The sequence below is a fragment of the Scyliorhinus torazame genome, chromosome 20 (assembly GCF_047496885.1).
Source record: "Scyliorhinus torazame isolate Kashiwa2021f chromosome 20, sScyTor2.1, whole genome shotgun sequence".
Lineage (NCBI taxonomy): Eukaryota > Metazoa > Chordata > Chondrichthyes > Carcharhiniformes > Scyliorhinidae > Scyliorhinus > Scyliorhinus torazame.
This window is the reverse complement of record NC_092726.1, coordinates 17,323,320-17,350,019: the sequence shown is the minus strand read 5'-3', so window position 1 is coordinate 17,350,019 and position 26,700 is coordinate 17,323,320. Positions and strand designations below refer to the sequence as shown.

At 46.7% G+C, this 26,700-nt stretch overlaps 1 protein-coding gene across 1 annotated transcript in view; it reads right to left on the bottom strand.

Moving 5' to 3' along the window:
- Positions 1-1,624: 1,624 nt before the first annotated feature.
- LOC140396919 (serine protease HTRA1-like) overlaps positions 1,625-26,700 on the bottom strand; it is a 35,702-nt gene continuing 10,626 nt past the window's right edge. The window contains exons 2-9 of the mRNA XM_072485848.1: positions 26,371-26,470; positions 23,453-23,657; positions 22,904-23,098; positions 16,705-16,737; positions 8,343-8,457; positions 7,584-7,641; positions 6,750-6,845; positions 1,625-1,955 (exon numbers count right to left, since the gene is read on the bottom strand). Coding sequence (XP_072341949.1) covers positions 1,790-1,955; positions 6,750-6,845; positions 7,584-7,641; positions 8,343-8,457; positions 16,705-16,737; positions 22,904-23,098; positions 23,453-23,657; positions 26,371-26,470 — 968 coding nt within the window. The 3' untranslated portion in view covers positions 1,625-1,789. The remainder of the gene's footprint in view (positions 1,956-6,749; positions 6,846-7,583; positions 7,642-8,342; positions 8,458-16,704; positions 16,738-22,903; positions 23,099-23,452; positions 23,658-26,370; positions 26,471-26,700) is intronic.

Genomic DNA, 26,700 nt, shown 5'->3' with positions numbered 1-26,700 from the left:
GTGACCATGTCACCCGTGACTGTAACTTGCTATGACACAAAAAAGCCCCATTCCCATAAACCCTTAAGACAAGCACAATGGAAAGTGAGTGGCAAAACACTGGCTTGAGGCTCAGCAAGGAATACAGCCCAGGAATAAGGAGGAGAAGCACCTGAGGCAAAAAAGAACAAGCATCTGCCAAGGGCTGAGATCAACAACAAAGTTGGGCAGTGGTTAGAGAGGGGAAATGTATTCAGCTCCAAGTGAGAAAATATGATGGTGGCTAATATTTCTTATCTTCTCTCAGCTTAAAACCGATGGAACCTTTTTGATTAATGTTTGGTCCTTCTGTCAATCAGTCAAAAACAATTAGCATCACCTGTTCATATGTTTGATCTTGCAAACTAACAATGTTGCCAATGTGTAATTGGTCCTGCTGTTCCACAATGGAAAACCGCAAGTACAGCCAAACTGCAATAGGCACTACTAATAGTGCTGCAATGGGTACTAGTCAGTCTGGCACTTTGGAAAGCAGATTTAAATCATTGCAGATCAGTACAAGCAGAGACCAGTGGAACAGGACACTGCTGTACCCCAAGTATGTGAGGGAGTGGCAGGTGGAGAACAGTTAGAATTACCTCGTGTCGCGTGGAATGAAATGAGCAATGAAAAAACATGGTAAGGCAGTAGAGTCAAAGCAGCTATCTGCTAGATTGGATTGAGCTGAATTTTAACTCTGAAAAGGCAGCAAATGTGGGCTGTGTCAGAGGTGAAAATGCAAGAAGTACTGCCTACTTAACAGGTGTAACGAGACACAGACCAAAGCATTTATGGATTGCTTTCAATTTAGCAGCCATTCTATCTTTAACCACTGGCTGCCAGGTTTTCCAAGCCTTGGAAAACTTCATAGTTTAATGATGGTGAGAATCCTTCAGGTAAATGACCTTTACAGCACCACTTGTGGGCCAGGAGGATCTGGAGCATTTCATCCATTGCGATAACACCAGTAACCCCCCCTCCCCCCGCCCATTCCCACAAGCAGGACTTCCGAATCACCATCTGATCCCTCCTAGCCCAGCAATCCCCTCTTTCACCATGTATTTGTGGCTTTCCCCAGACAATGTAATCCAGCAATTGCAATCAGGACCTCTTACACCTCCTTCTCCCCATTTCTTTGTGATGTGGACCACCTGGACTGGAATGACATTCCCACCCATGATCTGGATTGCAATCATGGCTACGCCCCAACAGTTTTACTCACTCCACCAAAGCATCCACTTGCCCTCGATATTGCCAAGCAGACTTGCAAAGTTTCCATTCAATCAGAGGGCCCGTGGCTCGGAATGCAACTTCAATGCACCCTGCAGTTTAACTCTGAACGACGTTGAGCGACCCATTTTGCTAGTTTTCCAAACCTCACAACAGTTCTCCACAAACGCTCCAGAGAATTTAAATCCAGGGTAGAGAACCAGATATCTGAGTTTCAGCAGCTTTTTCTCATCCTGGACTTCAGTTGTGAGAAGTATCAGATATAATTCACAATGGAAAAACATTCATTGAGATGTGTAGCAGGGTACACTTTGAAGGTTGGATTATGCTGCCTTCTAAGGACTTGAGTAACAGCAGAATTTCTTTTAAAAAGATGTGACAATATAATTCATCTTTTTTATTTATACCTACAAAGCCCTTTACCGTGACACTTGATATTGAACTTTTCTAAAAGGACTACTGATGAACAAAATATTCAAGTAACAGCATTTAAATCTGATTACAATAGTCTGCAATAAACTTTTTTAAAAACTTTTTTTTTCTAATCAATGATGTCAGGTATTATTGTGATCATCAAGTCTTCATTTCCACGGCGCACAACAAGGGCCAGAGTATCACTGTTTTTAATTGCTTCGCTCACTTGTTCTGAAGAAGTGATTGTTTGTCCATTGATGCTGATAATGATATCACGATCTCTTAAACCACCACTGAAAATAAAGAATTTTGAAGAATTATGTAAGTGCGGTTGTATATAAGTACACAAAGTTCGAAAAGTCAACAATAAGGGCAATGACAACAAATTGTGAAAAGGAACTGTATGCAGTGCTGACAACATCATGGGTTTCAGTAGCCCTTTGGTTCCCTGGTAAGATTGCTGTTTAACTTATTGTAAAAATCAGTTACTTTGGAAAACAAACCATTTCACCACAGAAATATAACCTCTGTCATTTTTGTGCAGAATTATAGTGCAGTGGTAATAGATCAATGGACCATTTAAAAGTAGAAGCTTGGATAGAAATTACTTTCAAGTATTCATTTGCTTTTGCTTTCCTGAGTTAACATCTCTATTGAAATGATGGACACAAAAGAATCTTTAACATGTATTGTAAGCAAACATTAAAAACTACTTTACTTGTCAAGTTGCTTGTGTCAGAGAATTCAGCTCTGCACCTCATGTCACCACTTAGCACTCACAGGTCAGGTACAGCACATCCAGTAAAGTAGAATAAATCTCTGTCGATTTGGCTCCAATAATATGGCTCAGCCCATAACTCACAAATACACTTATTGCTGCAGGTGTCTCTGGACCCACGGACAGACAGACCCAACCCCAAGTCGGGGAAAAGATCAAACATGGCAAAGGAACTGAACGTCTTCATGGAACAGATGGAGGCAGTGGACCCATGGAGTTTCACACACTCAGGGAGGAGCAGTTCTCCTTCCATATATACAGATTATATACCAGGATTGACTTCTTCGTAGTTGGGAAAGCTTCCAGAGATAGTGGAAGCAGAGTTATCCGCAATTGTAATCTCTGACCACGCTCCACACTATGTGGATGTGAGGTTGGAGACGGGCCGGGCACAACACCTCCCTTGGAGGCTGGACACTGCCCTACTGACCGGTAAGGCACTTTGCGAACGGATGTCACAGGCCAGTGACGGTATGTTACCAACAAGCAAAATGGGGAGGTCTCACCCTCCAAGTTCTGGGAGGCACTGAAAACTGTGATAAGGGGGGAAATTACTGCATTCAAGGCATGCAAAGATAGGAAGGAGAGGGCGGCTAGGCAACAGCTGGTCTTCTTCATACTGGAGGTGGATTGGCGGTACTCATTATCTCCATGCAGGCTGGGAAGACACCAGGGCCAGATAGATTCCTGATGGACTTGTACAAAATATTTGCACCAACATTGGCCCCGCACTTGTGGGGGATGTTCGCAGACTTGCAAGACTGCCACCAACACCGCACAAGCCTCAGTATCGCTGATACCAAAAAAGGACAAAGAGCTGGCAGAGTGCCGATCGCACAGGCCTTCTCACTACTTAACGTAGATGCAAAGATCCTGGAGAGCTGCATGCCAGACATAGTCGTGGAGGACCACACGGGCATTGTCAAGGGCAGGCAGCTAACATCAAATTTCAGACGCCTGCTGAACGTGATAATGACCCCATCCAGGGAGAGAACTCCCTGGATGCAGAAAAGGCCTTCGACAGAGTCAAATGGGAGTATCTCATAGAGGTCCTGGACGGTTAGGCTTTTGTGCCTCTGGGACAGAGCTGGGGACTGCAGTTTAAGCAAACCCAGACCAAGTTCCGATACCTGGGGATCCAAACAGCCCATGACTGGACACGGACTCACAAATGGAACTTGATGAATCTGGTGGAGGACCTGCAGAGGTGGGGCCTACTCCCACTGTCACTCACAAGGAGAATACAGATGATCAAAACGAACGTGTTGCCCAGGTTCCTCTTCCTGTTTAGATCCATCCCGATCTTCATCCCCAAGGCCTCTTTCAACATATTTGACAAACTATTCATGGGTTGTCTCTGGAGGGTAAGAGCCCGAGAAACCCCAAAAAGGTCCTACAAAGAAGAAGGTACATGGGAGGCCTGACCCGCCCGAAGGACAGTTCTGCCACTCTGCGACCACCGCAGAAAGAGTACAGGGATGGGTGAAGGAACCGGGAGCAGATTGGATGAAGATTTATAATTTAATTTTAATCATCTTTATTATCACAAGTAGGCTTACATTAACACTGCAATGAAGTTACTGTGAAAAGCCCATAGTCGCCACATTCCAGCACCTGTGTGGGTACATGGAGGGAGAATTCAGAATGTCAAATTACCAAACAGCATGGCCAGGATTCTCCTGCATTTGGTGGGACTGCCCGACGCCAGCGCCAAGAGAGGCGCAAACCACTCTGTCGTCGGGCCGCCCGGAAGTTGCGGAATCCTCCGCACTTCCGGGGGCTAGGCCGGCGTCGGCAGGGTTGGCGCTGTGCCAACTGGCGCCGAAGGGCTGCAGTGGGCCGGTGCAAGTTGGCGCATGCGCAGAACCTCCGGCATGAGGGCAGCACGGTGGCGCAGTGGTTAGCACTGCAGTCTCATGGCGCCGAGGTCCAGGTTCGATCCCGGCTCTGGGTCACTGTCCGTGTGGAGTTTGCACATTCTCCCCGTGTTTGCGTGGGTTTCACCCCCCACAACCCAAAGATGTGCAGGCTAGATGGATTGAACACTCTAAATTGACCCTTAATTGGCAGGTTCTGCGCACCGCCGGCGTGTTTCCTGCGCATGCGCAGGGGGTTTCTTCTCCGCGCCGGCCATGGCGGAGCACTACCGAGGCTGGCGCGGAGGGAAAGAGTGCCCCCATGGCACAGGCCCGCCCGCAGTTGGGCCAGGCCATCTTGGCCCCCCCCCCCCCGCCGGGCCGGATCTCCCCTGCACTCCCCCGAGGACTCTTCTAGCCGCCCTCCAAGCCAGGTCCCGCCGAGATGGACCATGTCTATTTCACGGCGGCGGGACTGGCCGAAAATGGGTGGCCGCTCGGCCCATCGGGGCCCAGAGAATTGCCGGGGGGCCCGCTGCCAACGGCCCCTGACCGGCGTGGCGTGATCCCTGCCCCGCCCTGAAACTGGCACCGGAGAAGTCGGCAGCTGCCGTCGGAGTGGCGGGGCGGTATTCACGCTGCTCCCAGGCGATTCTCCGACCCGGCGGGGAATTGGACAATCCCGCCCCTCACCTTTCGGGACTTGTGGGAGGAAACCGGAGCACCCAGAGGAATCCTATGCAGACATGGGAAGAACGTCCAGACTCGGCCCAGACAGTGACCTAAGCCGGGTATCAAACCTGGGACCCTGGTGCTGCAACAGTGCTAACCACTGTGCTGCCATGCCGCCCAGAAGAGAGTTCCTGCAAGCCCTAGCCACAGCAACTCTCCGATCCTCCCAGTGGAATACTCAAGGAGCCCATTGGCAGTAGCCATGCTCTGGTTGTAGTACCAAATGAGGCAACACTTCAGCCTATCCGAAATGCCCACCATCATCCCCATCTGCAACAACCACAGATTCACTCGTTCAATAATGGACGCCATCTTCTAAAGGCGGTGACAGAACAAGGGGGCTCTGATGGTTAGGGGCATATACACGGACAATAGAGTAGCGATCCTGGGGAACTCACGGAGAGGTTCCAGTTATCTGATATACATTTGGGTCAAAAACTTCCTTCTCAAGGGAACAACATCATACCCCCAGATACCAGGACATTCGTTAGTGGAAGAACTGCTGGAAGCAAGTGACCTAAGGAAGGGAGACTATGCGGATAACTGTTGGAGGAGGTATGCTGTCCCTTGGACAAGACGAGGAAAAAATGGGAGGAGGAACTAGGTATAGAGATAGGGGAGGACTCTGGATGGAAACACTGCTCAGGGCGAACCTCACCTCCATGTAAGCAGAGCTGAGCCTAACGCAGCTGGAGCGCAACAAACCTGAACTCGAATGAGTGTGTTCTTTCTGGAAACAGAGGACAAATGTGAATGGTGCCAGGGAGGCCCGGCCAATCACACCCACGTGTTCTGGGCGTGCCCCAGACTTGTCAGGTACTGGATGACCTTCTTTGAGGCCACATCCTGGGTTGTTAGAGTGAGGGTGGAGCCATGTCCAAAAGTGGCAGCCTTCGTAGTATCAGATCAGCCAGAACTCCATGGGGAGGGGAGGCCAACACCCCCCAAGATCACCCGCTGAAGAATCCTGCTCAGCTGGCGATCAACAGCATGACCCAAGACTGCACACTGGCTGTCCAAACTGGCGGAATTTCTCAAGCTGGAGAAAATAAAATTTGCCATCCGTGGGGCGTCGGAAGGTGGCTTCCACGCGTTCATCAACTTGTTTCAAGACCTGTTAGTAGCCAGCAACCATTGGAGCACGGGAGGAGGGAGACCCGGCAAGCCACGGGACAGAAAGCAAAAGGAAAGGGGGTGATGGGGAGGGGAGGGAGGGAGGGTCAGGGGGGAAAGGACGAAGATACGCAAAAAGAAAACGAAGGACAAGGGACAAACCGCAGGGGAACGGTCCAAGGGAAAGCTAAGGCCCAAACCAAACTAATACATGCTTTGGCCATATTGGGGATTGTAAAATATGTCTGCTGACCAAAGGGAGGTTGCGGCCACAGTTGCAGTGAAGACACTTAATTGTAAACATATGTGTTGTTTTTTTTGCCGCAGTTCTGTAAGTTGCAATTTAAGAATTATTGGACATAAAATATGAAAGTTCAATAAAAACATTTTCCCCCAAAAATTCAAATCCATTCAAATTCCATGCTGTTAACTCCAAAAATAGCGTAACAGCTTGCATAACAGGAGGATTTGGTGTTTTGATTTAGGCAGTCAACAGTTAGCGAGCATTGCTTTATCCAATACAACCAATAAATAGGTTCTTAATCCTTGTGTGGATTTCATGACCCTTGGAACTTGTCTCTTGCCTTGCCTTATTGTATATCTCCTACCTTGCAGCCGGTGTTGCTGGAATGACTTCAAATATGTAAACCCCCGCAGGAACATCAGGAAAGTCTTTGTCACGCATTTTCAAGTCACGCAAGAGACTGAAATTAAATGGAAAATTATGAGTCCTCCATAATAACTGGAAACTGCATACATCAAAATCTTACAGTCTTGTGTTACAGTCAACTCCAGCAACTTCAATAGAAGTCCATATTACTGACCGTTGCAGTGAGAAGGATAAAAGCCAGCATAGATAGGGCAGGGCAGCACGGTAGCATTGTGGATAGCACAACTGCTTCACAGCTCCAAGGTCCCAGGTTCAATTCCGGCTTGGGTCACTGTCTGTGCGGAGTCTGCACATCCCGTGTGTGCGTGGGTTTCCTCCGGGTGCTCCGGTTTCCTCCCACAGTCCAAAGATGTGCAGGTTAGGTGGATTGGCCATTCTAAATTGCCCTTAGTGTCCACAATTGCCCTTAGTGTTGGGTGGGGTTACTGGGTTATGGGGATAGGGTGGAGGTGTGGATCTTGGGTAGGGTGCTCTTTCCAAGAGCCGGTGCAGACTCGATGGGCTGAATGGCCTCCTTCTGCACTGTAAATTATATATGAAATCTAGATGGTTGCAAAGTCACTAAATTTCCATGGTGATTTGGTAATTAATTTCCCTCAATTAAGCTTAGTGATTGTTCCTTCTCCTAATTGCATCAATAACACACCTGATCAACCAAGCATGAAAGAACAGCAGTAGAAGTGCTCGGATCAAGGGATCAAATTATACATGTCCAAGACGAAAGTCTGACAACAAGTTAACAAGTACTTGAGGGCAGGTACACAACAATTACCTCGGCGTCAGTGCTACCATTCTTATTCCCATATACCTCTTCTTAGGTGAAGAGTTTTCTGTTGGTAGAAAAACCAGAATTAGAAAATCCCTGCTGAATTCGAAACAGAGGATCATATTTGCTGATAGTGATATACTACCTAGGAACTATGACAACACAGATTCTTGCTTGGACTCAGTTCTTCAGCCACTAGCAGTGATACTTTCCTCAAGCATCCAGACTCTAGACACTGTGAAGTGTTCAACACTGGGGGAGTTGTTTGATCTGTTCCTCAAATGCAATTTTCTGCCAGAGCCACTGAGTATAGGTTAAGAAGCTGTGTCGCTTGTTCCATTTTCCCAATTTTTAGCCCACCACTAATTGCACTGTTCTGCGTCCACTGGTAGAATAGCTGGGATCAATTCACTCAGCAGAGACGAGGTGTAAATTAATGTGCAAACGGGTCACGTATCAACTAAAACATTAGTTTTAGACTGGGGATAGAAGGCACCAAGAGTTTGTTAAATGAGAAGAATAAAACAGCTCTTCTCCGTGTGCCGCACCTTTTGTGGAATTTGTAAAACATCAGCACACCATAAAAATATAAAGCCAATTTCTTTCCTTTCTGCTGATTTTACAGTTCTGATAATCAAAACCAGTTAAAGTTTTTCCACCTCGCAGTCGGTCTCCTTCAAAAAACATCAGTTGGAGCAACCAATGGTGTACAATATTAAAGTCTGTTCTTAATCAGTAATGTGCGATTAATTTCCTAACTCGTACCTTTTAGCTGGCGGTCATGAGATTCTGCAAGGAACTGCTGAATTCTTTTTGCGGGGATTGCAAAAGATATCCCAGCTGTCACCTTAAGCGTATTAATGCCAATGACTTCACCATCCTGTAGTGTAAAATAATTGATAACAAAAAGGCCATTTAATGGAGTTGCTCAGCTATGGAAAAGCTTCATGTATTGAACTTTTGATATCTGGAATGGAATTTTAACACCCAAATATGAATAATAATAATCTTTATTGTCACAAGTAGGCTTACATTAACACTGCAATGAAGTTACTGTGAAAAGCCCCTAGTTGCCACATTCCGGCCTCTGTTGGGTACACTGAGGGAGAATTCAGAATGTCCAAATTACCCAACAGCACGTCTTTCGGGACTTGTGGGAGGAAACTGGAATGAAATGAAACACAAGCAAACACAGGGAGAACGTGCAGACTCTGCACAGACAGTGAGCCAAGCCGGGAATTGAACCTGGAACCCTGGTGCTGTGAAACAATAATGCTAACCACTGTGCTACTGCGCCGCTCAATATAGGTTTGGGATAGGCAGGAAGTAAAACTGTAAAATATTTGGAACCACAAACCCAACCACTTGTGGTTTTAACAGAAGTGTGACAGGGAGAGGAGTGGTGGTGGGTGACCAACCAGCTCTCAATAAGCAGGTTTCTCATTTAAATATTTAAAACATGCTGCTTGCCTCAGATTTCTTTATTGTTCCAACGTTTACCAGGACTCGGCCAGCAGCTAAAGGGAGGTAAGCTGTGCTGCAAGGAAGAGGTAATTGGTTTTCCTGTACTGCCTGTGGGACAGGAGAAGCTGGAGTTGAATCTCCACACCCCTCTCGAACCCTGCCGTCTCAACTCTCTGATCCAGCAAGCAAACTTGTTAACCTGAGTAATCAAACTACCCCATCTTCTGTTCTCGCACCCTCCATGAACCTCTCCCTTCCTCTAATCTTTCAAGGCTACGTCATTGATTTCCTTCCCCTATCTCTGGGCACTTTCCCTCTCTCCAAAATTGATGGCATTCAATACAGTGCCACATAACAAATATGAGAAGGTTTACAGCACATGGAACAAAAGGGCCAGTTGCAATGCGGATATAAAATTGGCTGAAGAATAGGAAGAAGAGAGTAACGGTCAGTGGATCATTTTCGGGCTCGGAAAAGGTTTGTAGTGGTGTTCTCCAGTATTGTTGCACTTGCTTTTCCTGTTATAAATCAATGATCTGGATCTTAGTGTTCAGGGGACAATTTCAAAATTTGCGGATAACACAAAACTTGGAAAGATTGTAAACTCTGTCGAGGACAATGTAGAACTTCAAAAGGACATAGACAAGTTGGTGGAATGGGCAGGTAGGTGGCAGATGACATTCAATGCGGAGAGTGTGAGGTGATTCATTTTCAGAGGAAGTACGTGGAGAGACAGTATAAAATAAGGAGTAAAATTCTGAAAGGGGTACAGGAGCAGAGAAAAAAATGCAGGAGCTGCAACGGTTCATAGACTATGGCGTCCGTGTTTTGGCTTGACCTCGGCGATGCCGTTCAGACCAGATCACCTCCCAAAGGGCAACTCCAGAGGCAATTCCACAGCCGGGCCAAGCATTCGGCAGCCACTGCAAATGTACGGGGATGACAGGGAGAGCCTACCACATTGCTAAATGTGGTCGGCGGACACGTCATGGCCAGAGCTGTCAAATCTGGTGCAGAGAACGGCATCCATGGCAGCAGCTGAGATTGCACGTGGCCCCTCCGAATGAGGAGGACTGTTTGATACAACTGAACTGCGTTACTGCCTCAAAGATAGCGCCAATCCAGGTCACATTACAAATAAATTGTCATCCTGTGGTGATGAAAATAGACACTGAGCCATCGTGGACCATCAGATATTTGGACGACTTCGTACAGGGATTATGCCACTGTCGTGCGACACCAAGATGAGGTCTGCTGAAGGTTAAAGTCCTACTAGATGATGTGTTCATCACGGGCCCCACGGAGAAAGAGCATATGGACAACTTGCAAGAAGTGCTCTGGTGGTTTTCCCAAGTGGGCACCCGGCTAAAGAGGACCCCCCATCCGGGCCGGAGAATCGCGGGGGGGGGGGGGGGGGGGCGCCGACCGGCGTGGCGCGATTTCCACCCCCGCCGAATATCCGGTGCCGGAGAATTCGGCAACCGGCGGGGGCGGGATTCACGCCAGCCCCCGGCGATTCTCCAACCCGGCGGGGGGTCGGACAATCTCGTCCCTGATTTGTGACTCCCCTATCACAACCTCATAACTTTGCAGTTGGTACTTTGAGTTCTTGCCAAATGCAAAATAATTTTATCATTCACTGAGCATCTGCTTTCACTCGCAAGTGGATAACAGCAGTTTCCATCATTAAGATGGTGAATTATTTCACAACTTAATTTTTAGAAACTCATTACACTTCCAAGAAGTAGTCATATATTGACAGTTGGCCTGGTTGGACTTTAGCCATTGATGTGACACTTGACCAGTTTAAAACATTTTCCCATGCATCATTCCGAAACTGTAGTTCCAAAAGTGATCCCTTTAACTGGAGAGCAGGAAGTGAGGAATAGCAGCCTGATTGATTCTTCTCCCGTGGGAGAGTTGGTATTTCAGTAAAGCCTACAATTGTTGCTTTCCCCACTTCTTTTAAACTGCAGTGTCATTTCATCAGATCTCCTCTTCTGAATGGGGGAAAATCATTTTATGATCCAATTCCGTATGTGCCATTAATTCATGTGAATTAATGGCATGTGAATTACACCGAGAGTCAGTCCAACTGTGGGAAGCATTGCAGCTCAAACCCAGTGCTGCCCTCGCCCAACATCAGCGCGATGATCAGTCCAACAGAGCTTAATGTCATAACTGACAAAATTCCAACATTCTAAAGCCACATGCAGGTCGGACAGTCAATTACTTTTGGTGTCCATTTTCACTTCCATAAAACATGGCCCAAATTTAAAAAGAAATGCTGCCTCTGAGGAAAGTTTGACACAATTGGGAAAGGTATCAGCAGAATTACTGCTTGTCTTTTAGATGAAAGACCACATGCGGCATCATCTGTGCTGCGCTGGATCAGCTTCTTTAACACCAAAGAGAACGCAGACTCAACCTGAATCCTTCCTTGTATGGGGAGCTTAATACTCCCATCAGTTAAGTGGACGGGTGTTTGGGGAAAACTCAAGAGAATATTTTAATATTTAACAAAGAATAACAGGTTTACAATGGTTGAGCTGACTAGAAAGTTATGCCACAGTACATTTCCAAGGGTAGGTGATGGGAGGATGTTGTCTGGGCAGAGAATCTAGAACTCGGGGTTTAACCGTTTCAGAATAAGGGATTGACCATCCAGGACTGAGTGGCGGAGACATGTAACTTGCAGGTGCAGCAAGCAATTCGGAAGTTTGATGGTATGTTAGGGCGCGATCTAACAGAAAAGTCTCTAAGTGTCATTTGTGGCGGGTTTTGCTGGGAGTTTTCTGCTGGCGAGTTCCCCACCGCTACTTAACAGGGCGCAATTCTCCAGAAAGATTTCTCAGTGTGGCAGCAAGCGGGAACTGCCGCGAGCTTCCTGGCACCCTGCCCAGCGAGGCAGGCCACGCTATTCAATGTTAGACTCCTAGACTCAGTGGAGACCAGGAGGGATGTCCTGTTCCCCCCACCCCCCCCCCCCCCCCCCCCCCGCCTCTGCTCCCCCCCTCCCCCAAGTATCCCGGAGGGTCAGTTACAGGGCAGACAGTGCTGCCTGGGATGAGATGGTGGCTGTGAGCGCCGGCAGTGTGACCAGGAGGACTGGCCTCCAGTGCCGGAAAAGGGTCAATGATCTACACCTGGCAGCACGAGTGAGTGGACACCTTTCCGTCCCCCATGCGAGCATCCACCCCATAACACTGCATGAGACCCCCAACCCTCCCTCCACCCCCTCTCCTCTCTCCCTTCAACCCCCCAACCCTTCCTTTAGCCCCCCCCCACCCAAACCACTGTGAACCACGCGTGTGGCGAATGATGCCCTCTCTTTGTCTCCTCAGGAAAAGCTCTCCCATAATTGCCAGGAGAGGGCCCAGACTGGCAGTGGCTTGCCGGACATAAGAATCCTCACCTCCTTCGAGGAGCGGGCCCTGGAGGTGACGGCGATGGCCGAGGACAGAGCGGTCACCAACACAGAGGTTGGCAGACGTCGCAGAGGTTGGCGGATGCCGCAGAGGTGAGGAACCACCGGGCCCCAGCCAAAGGACCTGTCAAATGTGAGTTATTGCCTTACTGACTGACCCATCCCTCCCAAGGACTACATGTCTATTCTCCCGCAGGACGACACAGTAGCACAGTGCTTAGCACTGTTGGTTCACAGCTCCAGGACCCCAGGTTCGATTCCCAGCTTGAGTCACTGTCTGTGCGGAGTCTGCACATTCTCCCCATGTCTAGTTGGGTTTCCTCCAGGTGATCCGGTTTCTTCCCACAGTCCAAAGATGTGCAGGTTAGGTGAATTGGCCATGCTAAATTGCCCTTAGTGTCAAAATAAAAAGGATAGGGTGGAGGTGTGGGCTTATGTAGGGTGTTCTTTCCAAGGACCAGTGCAGACTTGATCGGCTGAATGGCCTCCTGCACTGTAAATTCTATAATAGGTCCTCCAGGCAATGATGCCTGTCCATCCCGTGGAAAACATCTTGGAGTAGATGTCCGAGGAAGACACGATCGAGGAGTCGCAGCTGTCATCCCCACCCTCTACCAGTGCAGATACATGAACCTCGGTGGGAAACGTTAGTGATCAGACATCTAGGGCACAATCTGGGGACCACATCAAGCGGAGTTAGAAACCCCCAGGCGAGACAGCAGTCATAGGTCTGCTGGATCCTAGGACCCAGCTGGGTCCCAGCCTGATGCTGTGCCTGTGGAAGAGGCTTTCCTGGAGCTGATGGAGACGTTAGGGTGTGGCCATGATATTCAGAGGGAGATCTCAGTGACACTCCAGCAGGTCCATAGCTGACCAGAGGCTGTGAGCACAGGAGATGTCACCGGCAATACGTGGCATGGATGCCAACAATGCTAGGGTAGCCACCGCAGTGGGCAGTCTGGTGCACGACATCAGCACCATTAGTGGAGGTGTCCAATGCGTTGCGCAGTCGCTGACGGCCATGGCTGAGAGTCTAGGCAGAATGTCCGTCTCGCTGGAGTATGTCACCCAGTACCAGGCTGACCTTAATGAGGTTCTGCGGGACATGCCCCCCTCTCAGATGGGAATGGCCGAGATGCTGCGGAGGTTGTCCCAGTCCCAGGTGGGCCTGGCCTAGGCGCTGCAGAGCATGGCCCAGTCACAGAGGAGCATCGCCGAGGGCGTCGCCACAATGGTGCAGACCATGTGGCACCAGGGCTGGGAGAGTTATTGGGGAGGCCGCTGAATCACGGGAGGCTGTTGGATATGGGGTCCCTCCCACTAACTGTATGAAAATAGGGCTTAAATGGTGATAACTTGTTTCTCGCCAATCTCGAGATCCCGATGTCGCATACGGGAGCAGGTCGGTTGCATCGCAAACTGTTCGATGCCTGGCGCGGTTCTCATTTGCGGCCTCTCCCGCTATTCACTGGCCTTGTTTCGAGAGCGTAATGAGGTCAGAGAACCAAGCCCTCAGTCACGTTTTGGGGCCCTGGGGAGTTTCTCACCAGTTCAGCCCGCACATAGAATATTTTTCATCACTGGGGAGCTGAACTCATAGACGGGCCGCCATTTTGAAACGGTGCCCCGATCTCTATGTGAGCTTGTGGGTCCCCCACCCCACCTAATGGCAATGTCACCCTCACATACATTTCACCCCCCACCCCCACCCCCCCCCTCCAAGTGAGGACACCCCGCTATGGGTTCCCCCCACTCTTCAGGCCCCCCATGATCCCTTACAGGTACCCCCTTCCAGGGACCCCATCCGTCACACACCCGACCTCCCAGAGGCCCTTCTTGCTGCCCTGTACCAACCCCCTCCCCACCCTCATACCATCCCTTCCACCCTCCTTTCATGAGCATGGTCCCCTCGGGCCCTGAGCCTTGGCAGTGGCACCAGGGCACCCTTGTACTGGCACCCTGGCAGTGCTCCTGCTAGCTTGGCAGTGCCACCCAGGCACCTTGGCAGTGCCAGGGTGTCAGTGCCAAGGTGCCCGCATTCAAGGGGGAGGGCCAGGGGCCACGCTGCCCTATCCCTGACCACCCAGGGGCTTCCGATGACCTGGGAGACTCCACAGGTGCCGTTCTGCCTGGCCCATGGAATGGCGCCCAAGTGCAGCCACCGGGTTAACTCGCCTAAGTAGGTGTAAACCCTACTTATGTGTGTGTGGTCATGCCCATTTTTGGCAGGATTCTGATTCTGACGCCTTGTGATAGCTGGGTACATTTCCTGAGCTGTAATAGCTGCCAGGAAACCCACGGGAGGCCTCTACGACATACCGCTTTCACTCAAGCGCAATACGACCGGTAGATTGCGCCTTTAGTCTTTATTGTAAGAGGATTTGAGTATATGAGGAGCAAAGTCTTACTTCAATTGTATGGTACCTTGGTTAGAGCACACCTGTGTACCTTTTTGGTTCCTTTACCTTCGGAAGAATATTATTTCTTGGCAGAGAAGGAGCACTGCGAAGGTTGGCCAGACTTGTTCCTGAGATCACGGGGACCACTATGAGGAGAAATTGGGTAAACTCTGGCTGGAATTGTATTCTCTGGAGTTTCAAGAAATGAGAGGTGACCGCATTGAGACCTACAAAATATTTAAAGGGCTAGACATGGTATATGCAGGTCAGTTGCTTCCCCTGGTTGGGCAGTCTAGAACCAGGGGATCTAATTTCAAAATAAGGGGGAAACCATAATGACCGTAATTAGGGGAACGTTTAAAAATATATATTTATAGTACCCAATTCATTGTTTCCAAATTAAGGGTAAATTTAGCGTGGCAAATCCGCCTACCCTGCACATCTTTGTGTTGTGGGGGCGAATCCCACGCAAACACGGGGAGAATGTGCAAACTCAACATGGGCAGTGACCCAGAGCCGGGATCGAACCTGGGACCTCGGCTAACCACTGCGCTACCATGCTGCCCTTGAGAACGTTGTTTTACCCGGAGGGTTGTGAATCTTTGGAATTCTCTACCCCAGAGGACTGTGGAAGCTCAGTCATCGAATATGTTTAAAGGAAGATTGACAGATTTCTAAATACCAATGATATAAAGGCATAGGGATTGTGTGGGAAAAAGGCATTGAAGTAGATGATCAGCCATGATCGTATTGAATGGCAGAGCAAGCTCGATGGGCTGAATGCCTCTTCCTGCACCTCAGCTCCTATGTTCCTAAATTTCTTTACTCAAAGGGTTTCTGAATCTATGGAGTTCTTTGATGAAATGAAATGAATAGAATTGAAAATCGCTTATTGTCACAAGTAGGCTTCAAATGAAGTTACTGTGAAAAGCCCCTAGTCGCCACATTCCAGCACCTTCGAACCATGCTGCTGGTCTGCTTTAAAAGCCAGCTCTTTAGCCCTGTGCTAAACCAGCTCCAAAGTGCTGTGAAAGCTCAATTGGTGATAGAGAGTGATAGATTTTTGAATACTAAGAGAATCAATGGATATGGGGATAGTGCAGGAAAGAGAAGTTGAGGGAGAAGATCTTATTGAAAGGCAGAGCAGACTCAAAAGGCCAAATGCCCCACTCCTGCAGTATGTGGTTCATTTGCAAGCATACCAGCTTGAAAACATGAAAAGGCATTTCAGTGCCAATCTCACTAAAAATAAATATTATAGAAGTGCTGCGGACAGCTGTAAATCTGAATGCTTTCTTTCAGAACATGGCTTTTCACCTATTTACTCTCATCAACCCTGCCTTTGCCTGAGCAAAGTCATTTGGCACCAACCACAGTCTAGCAGCTGGTCTACTTCAACATGCCTGACTCCAAGAGAATTAATGGGAAAGTCGAAGCCACACACCAGATCCAAGCAGAAAATTCAAGCTAAGCATGCCACTCATTTCCAAGATAAATAAGTTCTGATAGACACAAAGCTTCCAGTGCTTTCTATTTTTTTCCATGTCCAATTCAAAGCTTTATAATGTCCGTCTCACCGTTTTGTATATTGGTAACAAGCTTCACCAGAAGTTAAATGACAGTTCTTGCAGAGAGTTTGTCCAAAATTCGAAACATGTAAGTTTCATCATAGGACATGATCTCCATTTTCATTGTATTCTTGATTAGCAAACATTAATCTCAAAGCCGTCAGTCACCAGAATAATTTGAGTCACCAAGAGTTAAAAACTTACATACCAAAAAAAGCTATTTTCTAAATACTCTTATTAGTTAAAAAATATGTTAAACTGGAGCTCACCAGATTGACAAGTGGTCCTCCTGAGTTTCCATACTGTAATAAAAACAGAACATGGTCACACGAGATGAGTTTACAATATATTTTCCATACTAAATCAATTCACAAGCTTTGACTCAGAATATTTTAAATTTCAAAGCTTTAGTTTTGAAAATTGCAATGTTGAATACTGTAAACGTAGTCACGTCTGTTGTATGTTGGATTTTATTTCCAAAGTCTAATTTTTGCAAGAAATGACAAGATTCAGCGAACTAATAACACACATTGATTGAAAATTCCGGAATAAAATCTTCAGTGTAGCCCATTAAAATAACTAATGCAAATGCCTGCGTGAGCCACCATGGTATAATTTGCAATTTTGCAAGGCAAACTACTTCGACCGTTTTTAATTTTCTGTTCTCTCAAATGACTTTTCTGTTAAGTTGCTTCCTTTTCTCTTGCAATCCAGGATAAATCGAACAACCCAAGCAAACTGAGTTTATCAGAATGCTTTTGCAATTTGCTCATCTTGGATTACTTTGGCTGTGTTCTCATGAAGAGGCCACTTTAGATATATATATTTTTTAATGTTTTGGGACAGTAGGGTGGGGAACCACAGAGTGTGGACTCTGCAGCCGTGATTTTACATTCTTAACCCATCCTGCACATCAAAGGACAATGAACTGAGGAGAAAGAAAGTCTGGATCATCAGTCATTCTTGGCCAGCAAGCTGCAAACTGAAACCCTCAAATTATATGAACCACCTGTCCTTCATACATTTGCAGTGCCTTTTGATTTAGAAGCACAAGAGGAATGGGGCAATTGATGAAGGACTCCACGTTCTGGAGCCATGACATTTGAGGAAGCTGCTATTGGAAAAACATCAAGTTCCTCTATAATATGAATTTAATTCCTGGCCTCCGCCCATGGCTTTTCAAATTGTTCCAGACAAACCGTTGTTGGTAAGACTCCTCAATCGAAAAAGCCTACTCTCATCTGTTCATTTGACTTGAAGTTGGACAAAAGAACACCTCCTCTTCCTTTAAAATTGTTTAATTTGAATTATTGAGAATACATGTTTTCTTTCTGGCTCTGAACATCCATCAAGGCCCACCTGGCTTTTGTCTGAGAAACAATATAACCCACACCACTATCGAAGATTTTTCCAGGCAATTATTCATCCCCTGTTGAAGTTGTTGGTAGAAGCAGCTCCCACTTCCTCCCTTTGCATCCATCCACATATTTAGCACCCTTTATATATTCTAGATCTAAACTGTCTTTTACATCTTCCCTTTACTAAGTTTAAAGGCAATATCCATTTGTGGAATCTTTGACAATGATAAACCTACTGGCATTATCTTCTCTGGGTGGGATTTTCCACTCCTGTTCGAGTCAAGCAGGTTTGATGACGATTGCGAGAAGGCCAAAGTCTCATTTCACGTTGATGTGACAGCAGGAAGCAATCATCCCCAGTCAGTGGTGGGTAGCATTTCTTCCGGGGGGGGGGGGGGGGGGGGGGTACGAGGGTTGACTAGGAGCTACTGGGAGTGACTTGTCGAAGACGGGGCTGATTTGGGGGATACGGGGTGCGGGGACAAGATGGGTTGACTCGCAGTACCGGGGTTTACTCAATTGACATGATGGAGTCAAACTAGTCACATAATTACATCTACTCGGGGTGGCTCGGTGGCGCAGTGGTTAGCACTGCTGCATCATGGCGCCGAGATCCTGGGTTCGATCCAGGCCACTGTCCGTGTGGAGTTTGCACATTTCCCCGCGTTTGCATGGGTCTCACCCCCACAACCCAAAGACATGTAGGGTAGGTGGATTGGCCATGCTAAATTGCCCCTTAATTGATTTTTAAAAAAAATTATGCCAACTCAAGCTGTACATATCTATTTGAGTGCCATTGATTGCTGCTCGGATTTCCAAACGCACGGATTTCCGAAATTGATGACTGCTGTGGTGTGCCTATTATTAATGGGCAAGAAATTATATCCCCTCAGAAAGTTGGCAGTGACACAATGCTCGAAGAGAGCTCCTAATCCTTGGCTGTGTGCTGAGGTACGTATTGACAAGTCCATTTGACAAGTATTGACAAGTAACTTGGATATAGTCCAAGTTAAGCGCAAGGCCTTGGAGTGAAGCTTAGGACAATGCCTGCATCTGAGATGAGAGTTCTGGATGCAGTAGAGTGGCCAAAGCTGTCACCACAGTGAGCGGAAAGGGTGGTGGTGTGGGATCTTGCCAAACCAGCATGTTTCGGACTGGATATCAATGTTGTGGCCAGGACATGAATCAATTGACTTTGAGAGGCAACTTCAGACAATGAATAGGCAAAGGGTGGTCCTTAGGAGACAAATGCTAATCGTCAAGTCTCTGATACTGCAGTGTGGATCTGTCACATACATGGAGCCTGATGGTTGTCATTCCTCTTGCAAATCGCAAAGAAGACATCAACATAGATATAGAGAAAATAGGAGCAGGAGGAGGCCTTTTAGCCCTTCGAGCCTGCTCCGCCATTCATCACGATCATGGCTGATCATCCAACTCAATAGCCTAATCCTGCTTTCTCCCCTTAGCCTTTGATCCCATTCTCCCCAAGTGCTATATCCAGCCGCCTCTTGAATACATTCAAAGTTTTAGCATCAACTACTTCCTGTGGTAATGAATTCTGCAGGCTCACCACTCTGTGTGAAGAAATGTCTCCTTATCTCTGTCCGAAATGGTTTACCCTGGATCCTCAGGCTGTGACCCCTGGTTCTGGACACACCCATCATTGGTAACATCTTCCCTGCATCTATCCTGTCAAGTCCTGTTAGAATTTTTTAAGTCTCTCTGAGATCCCCCCATATCCTTCTGAACTCCAGCGAGAACAATCCCAACGTAGTCAATCTCTCCTCATATGACAGTCCCACCATCCCTGGAATCAATTTGGTAAACCTTCGCTGCACTCCCTCGAGATCAAGAACATCGTTCCTCAGAGAAGGAAACCAAAACTGCACACAATACTCCAAGTGTGGCCTCATCAAGGCCCTGTTCAATTGCAACAGTGGCGCTTGGTTCTGCAAAGGCAGGTGCAGAACTGTCGAAAGGAAGATGTGACAGGGTCTGCTCTGCACACAGAGGATGAACCCAGAGTGCCGTCGCTCGGAGGCGCCTCTCTGGACCCAGGGTCTACAGGTGGTATTAAACAAACCTACAGATATCCGAGAATAAATGTTGCCGTAGACTACACATGTCCAAGGAACGTTGGTCATATCTGCTTACTGCTGCAGAATTTGATGCCATGGGGACTTGGAAGGCACTCACTGCCAGTGTCGCTGGAAATTACTGTGGTGCTCACTTTTTATGCCTGTGGCTCCTTCCGGGGGGACTTCAATAGTTTCTACACACAAGTACATGCAGGAGGTTATAGACAATTTGTTCGAGAGTGCACAACTTTGTAATTCTGAGTGGGATCAGGCATGCCAGGAAGCAAGAGCGATGAGATTTGGGCAGCTCTCCGATTTTCTAGAGATGCAGGGTGCCATCAACAGCACTCACGTGGCACTCAGCTTTGTGGCATCGCGCTGTGAACTATGTAAACCGCAAGGGCTTCCACTCGCTGAATGTTTAGCTGGTCTGCGACCACATCAAACAGATCCTGCAGGTGTGAGCTCGCATCCCAGGAAATGTGCACGAGATGCCTCAGCTCAGGTGCTGCTGAAACACTTATCCATGCCTTAACTCTAGACTTGTCTATTTCAATGTCTGTATTCCAACTCCCACTAATTATTTTTCACCCATCACCTCTGTGCTCACTGACCTTACACATTCTCCCAGTTAAACCAGTCTCATCCTTTTCAAATCTGGCTTTGTTTATCCCTAATCTCTAATTTTCCCCAGCTCTGTGGTGCACAGGGTGCACGTGGTCAGGACACACATGAGTGGGTTCTTCCAGCAGGTGGAAGATAAATGTGAGCGATGGGAGGGTGTTCTGGATCTCGGAGCATCCAGAGATCTTCATGACGAGAAGTGCCGACGTCCTGGCCTTTGCCTCCCTGCCTGGATGGAGGTCGGCAGTGCCACCCAAAGCCACAGACTGGCTGTCCAACCCGGTGAAATTCCTGAAGCTGGTAAAAATAAAATTTATTATCCGCAGGTCAGAGAGAAGGTTCCACTGCATGTGAAAAAATTCACCAACATTTTCAGGGACCTATTTGTGACCAGCAACTGGGGGAGAAGGGGTGGGGAAAAAAGGGGGGGGGGGGTGGAGAACTAGGGGGAGGCGAGGAGGTAGCACCAATAACACAGGTAAAGCGACAGAAAGAAAAAAATTATCTCCAGCTCCATTGTCTTTTTAAAAATTTCACAACAAGTGGATGTGTAGCTGGCAGTGCCAGCATTTGTTGCCCATCTTTAATGGCCCTTGAAGTCAGTTAAAAGTCGAGCACATTGCTGTGGGTTTGGAGTCACATATATAGCCCAGTTAGGATGAGAGATTTCCTTCCCTCAGGGACATTAGTGAACCAGATGAGGTTTTACAAAAATTAATGATAGTTTCATAGTCACCATTACCACTAGTTTCGAATTCCTGATTTATCAATTAGCTGAATTTAAATTCCACCAACTGCCATGGTGGGATTTGAACCTTTGTCCCACAGCATGAGTCTTGGTTGCTAGATTACTTGTCCAGTGACGTGATCACCACGCCATCATCTCCACCTCCCCGTCTTCTTGAGAGGTCTGTGATCCTGGAATTCCTTCTAATTTCGGCATCCCCGATTTTAGTTGCTCCATCATCCATGTCTGTGCCTTTTGCAGTCAGCTCTGGAATTCTCTCACTAAAGGTTAATCTCTTCACCTTACTTCATCATTGATGACACTCCTTAAAACCTACCTCTGACCAATCTTTTGGTCACCTGGCGTAGTATAGCCTTATGAGGTTCTGTGTCACATTTTTTTCTGATCGAACTTCTGTGAAGTGTCGCAGAACATTTTACTATGTAAAAGGTACTGCATAAATGCACGTTGTGTTCGAGATAAAAGTAAATGCATGGTAATTTACCCATTCAGAAATTGGGATTGCAGTTACAAGCAAGATTATGCATTGTGCACTGAGACATGTTTCTCCCATTCTTAAACTATATGGATCTTGGCATGCTCCAGAATCACACTTTGCCTACTTTGTCTTGCTTAGCAATAGTTTGTCAAACTTCTTTGTTTTTTTAAATAAATTTAGAATACCCAATAGATTTTTTTCCAAGGGGCAATTTAGCATGGCCAATCCACCTAGTCTGCACATCTTTTGGCTTGTGGGGGCGAAATCCACGCAAACACGGGGAGAATGTGCAAACTCCACACAGACAGTGCCCCAGAGCCGGGATCGAACATGGGACCTCAGCGCCGTGAGGTCGCAGTGCTAACCCACTGCAGACTTCTCTGTTTTGTTGGAATATTGGGCGGGATTCTCCGTTCCCCGACGCTGATTTCGTAATCGGCGATCGGGTGGAGAATCCCTTTCTATGATGAAATCGGGGGCAGCGCCTGTTTTCAAATGCTCGCCTCCTCCAAAACAGTGTAATCGAAGAGTAAGCCGCGCGCTGTTGGGACAGTGTCAGGACGTTACCTGAAGGCCCATCCCTGATGGGCCGAGTTCCCGACCGCGCGGTTGACACATAGTCTCAGCGGTCGGGAACCCGGCCTGGCGGCTGCGGACTGTGTCCAGTGCCGCCAACGGTCAGGCTGCTGGCCGGGGTGGGGGTGGGGGGAGTGTGGGGGGGCTTCTGCGAGGGCTGGGGGGACTAGTGAGGGGGTGGCAATGGGTTGTCCAGAGAGGCACTATGACAGGTCGGGTCCGCACACAGCCGGCTTATGTTGTACAGCGCGACTGCTACAGGTCGCCGCCGTGCGCATGCATGGCCAAGGATCCGGCAATCCAGGCGTTTATATCGGAAAGGGCTTGCGTTTTACGTAGCGTGGCAGCTAGCCCCTCACCAGTTGGAGGATCAGTGCTCGGGTCTCGCCGATTTCTCCCATGTAAAACGTCACGGATCCTCCGGACATAGCCCCAAAATCGGAGAATCTAGACCATTATTTTTTTAAAGCCTTTGTTGACTGCTCTGAGTCATCCATTTCCCAGGTATGTCTCTATTGGACAAAGTGCGCATTGGATTTAGAGTAATTATTACTTTGGAAAATAGTTTTATATTTTTTCACATATTCTGCTCTTGGGCCTTACATTGATTATGGCATCTGTCTGAATGTAGTCCATATCAGAATCTTTCAGGCCGAGCTCCTTGCCTCCTCTCTCGGTGGTGCTGACAATCCCTGTCGTCACTGTATTTTGCAGTGAAAATGGACTGCCAATTGCCACCACAAATTCTCCTGGTCTGAGATCTGAAGAGCGTGCCAGCAAAAGCACAGGTAGGAGGTTCTGTTCACAGAGAAAAAAATAGATTAATGCTCATTTTTTAAGCTTTAAAAAACACAGGGTATGAAATAGTTTGAAAGAAATGCATGGTTTGAAATAAAAGAGCTGAAATGATCAAATTGGGATTGGTGTTTCCACCCTTTGTGTAAACTGCCTCCCAGTTGGCTCAGACTTGTTCCGTATTTGCAAAGAAGGAATCTGTGACTAATTGAGAGCCAAATTGGCCAATTGGAGTTTAAAGATAAAATGGGATTTGTAAAACAAAGTACTTCATAGCAAGAAATCTAATGCATAAATGTAAGAATTGCTACAGCTTAACATTAATCAGGGGAAAAGATTCTACTTCCGTAAACTTACTTTTGGGTTTATTTTAATTAATGCTATATCTGACTTCTGGTCAACATCTTTGACCTTTGCTTCATAAATTTCTCCGTTCTTCAGCTCCACTTTTATTTTCTGCTTATTGCTGAGAACATGAGCATTGGTGACAATTAGACCATCTTCCGATACGATGAACCCTGAGCCACTTGCCACAGGGATTTCACGATTAGTGAAAGGCATCCTGCAAAGCAACAAGTAGTAGTAACAGAACACAGTCAGCAAAGAATGGTGCAATTTTCCAGTACAGCAGGATTCTCCAAGGTGGCATATAGTTTCAGCTTGGTTATGTACTATTCCCTCATCAAAACGTACTCTCGTGAATAGATCATTATTTATTTCCATGGTGTTGGTTCCATGAAAAAGGATAATTTAAAAGATTATGGGAAAAAGGAATGAGACTAACGGGTTAGCTCTCCAGAAAGTCGGTGCAGTATGAATGGGCGAAGTGGGTTTCTGCACTTTGGGTCATCCTGTACACCTTGGAGAGTTGAAAGTTAATAATTGAAATTCTTTGTAATTTGGAGCAACAGGCTTCCCTAGAAAAAGCAAGGTGGCAGTGGGGTATAACAGGAGAAAGCTCAGCTTATTCTCCATTCCAAATCTCTGAGCATTATAACTTCAATGCTGAACGTAATAAACACAGCCAGAGAATCCATTAACTATGATACAATGATAGGCTGTCATAACAATACTTCTTAAAGGATTTGAGAACAGTCATAGAATCATAGAATTTACAGTTCAGAAGGAGGCCATTTGGCCCATCGAGTCTGCACCGGCCCTTACAAAGAGCACCCTACTGAAGCCCACATATCTACCCTATCCCCATAACCCAGTCACCCCCACTTAACATTTTTTGGACACTAAGGGCAATTTAGCATGGCCAATCCAACTAACCCGCACATCTTTGAACTGTGGGAGAAAACCGGAGCAGCCGGAGGAAACCCATGCAGACACGGGGGAACGCACAGACATTGATCCAGCCAGGAATCGAAGCTGGGACCCTGGAGCTGTGAAGTAACTGTGCTAACCACTATGCTACTGTGCTGCCAAGAAGTCTCAGTTGAAAGAAGTAACTTTGACGTACAAAACTAGAAACATTTATGCAGATAGACAGTTTTTAAAGGATTCAAGAACAGATACAGTAGATGTGTGTCATTCTGTGCCATGTACCTTTGATATAGGCAAACTAAGCTTCTGAAGGAATATGGTTTTCAACAGTTATCTGGAGGTCTCTAAAGATATGGAAACCAAAAAAGCTACTCTCTGTACAGTTAGGTTGATGACTTGCCCTGCATATGAGTACTTCTTTCCATTATCAAGTATCTTGTGCTTATTCAAAGACTGTCATTGTGGACCATAGAAGGAAAGAAGGAAGGTGAACTAATAACTAATGGAACACTGCCCTATAGACATATGGTCTCAATAATTGTGCTTGACTCTGATTGGGCTTACATGTGGAGGTTTCATCGCATAGCTCCCAACCAACATTCCCTCTAATATTATTTGGAGTTCTAGGATGTATTTAAGTGTGTGACTCCTGATAAAGGATTTTGTGCAGTCTCCCATGTGTGGTAATCTAAAGGAACCAACGTGTACGTGACCAACTTAGAGGAACTCCATCCAGCTCTAGATGGTACCTGGTGGAAATTCCTCTTGAATGGGAGCTCTCCTTTAATTGTGCCATAATCCCTCATGACTCTGTTTCGGCACAATTATTGTCATGAGCTACCACCTTCAAAGATGTCATGAAGTTTTGAATTGACACTATTTGAGTTCAGCCCATTTAACATTTAGATCCGGAGGACAATTCAGGAAATACAAATTCACTGCAGAAAATATTGCTTTCTGGGCACAGTGATTTGATAAACATGGTTAGGCCTCAGACTTTCAGTTACTCGGCCAGAGTGACACACTGTGATTCTGACTGGGAGACCTTTTACAGATACTGAAAGGGGGCACCTTAGTAGCCATGCTTCTTGAATGATAGGAATTGTCATGATATGCAGACATGCAGATAATGATATACAGAATGGCACAGACAGGCAGCTAATGAACACAAAGAACAGGACATGACCAATGAGCAGGCAGGACACTCAGGGGTGGTATCTCACTATAAAAGGCACGAGGCGCTCACACTCCGCTCTTTCCACTGATGAACATCTACAGAGTGAGTCAGGATGTATGTACAGTATCACACCTCCAGCACGTGGCCAAGAGCTAGTCTGGTTCAATCAGACAGAATAACCACACCTAGATTAGCAGAGAGTCGAACTCATAGAGAACTGTGCTAACTGTGCTACTGGTTCAATAAATCAGATTGAACTAACTTCAAGGTCTGGAGTATCTTTTGGTTAAAGCTGCATCCAGTTGCAGCCTGTGTTATCCCAGAGTACATAACACATCAGGAATGATTATAGAAAAGATCGATCAAACTTGTGCTGATGAAGTTTTACAATGCAGCAATCCATTCGTGTTACTTTAGGTCCTGCCCACATCTGCCACCTTAGCTTAGAATGTGGAGAGGTTGAAGATGCGTGAGAGATTTTATGACATTTAAGAAGGACACAATTTCTCACAAATGTTGACGAATATCTTGAAACTTTGCATTATGATTCCAAAGCTCCCATGAATGTTGAGATAAAGTGCATTTATTGGAGGATATTTGGGGAAAGGAGCATAAATTTTCTTCAGAGTTATATTTCAGAAAGTGGCAGCTTTTTTTCTTGCCACACCAAAGTACTTTCTGCCCCCTTCCTTATGTAAGCCTATGCATTCTCTTTCATGTCACTAGAAAAGACCAGGAAATGACCACCTTATTATATTGAACAATGAGAATATGCAATTGCCAAGTACATGCATATATTTTACTGTAATTTTAAGTAATTTTCTCTCACCTCCTTAAAAGTTCAAGATGAACCACAGCAGGAGCAATTTTCTCCACCACGTCTGCGATGAAGTTAAACTTGAATCTCATACTGTCCGGGTGCTGGTGACCTAAACTAAGCAATTTGTTTTCATTTAGTAAACGATTTATAACATAGCAGTCTGTCACTAACTTGACGGGGACAAAGAGGATTGTATTTCACCTTTGAATGGAGGGTGTCAAAACCCTTGCGAGCTTATTGGGCACTGCATAAGGACTCTCATTATTTTAAAAAATCTCTACTTGTTCCCTTCAAAGGCTGAAGTCTTCACATTTTCTTCTTGAACTTGAAGATTCTATT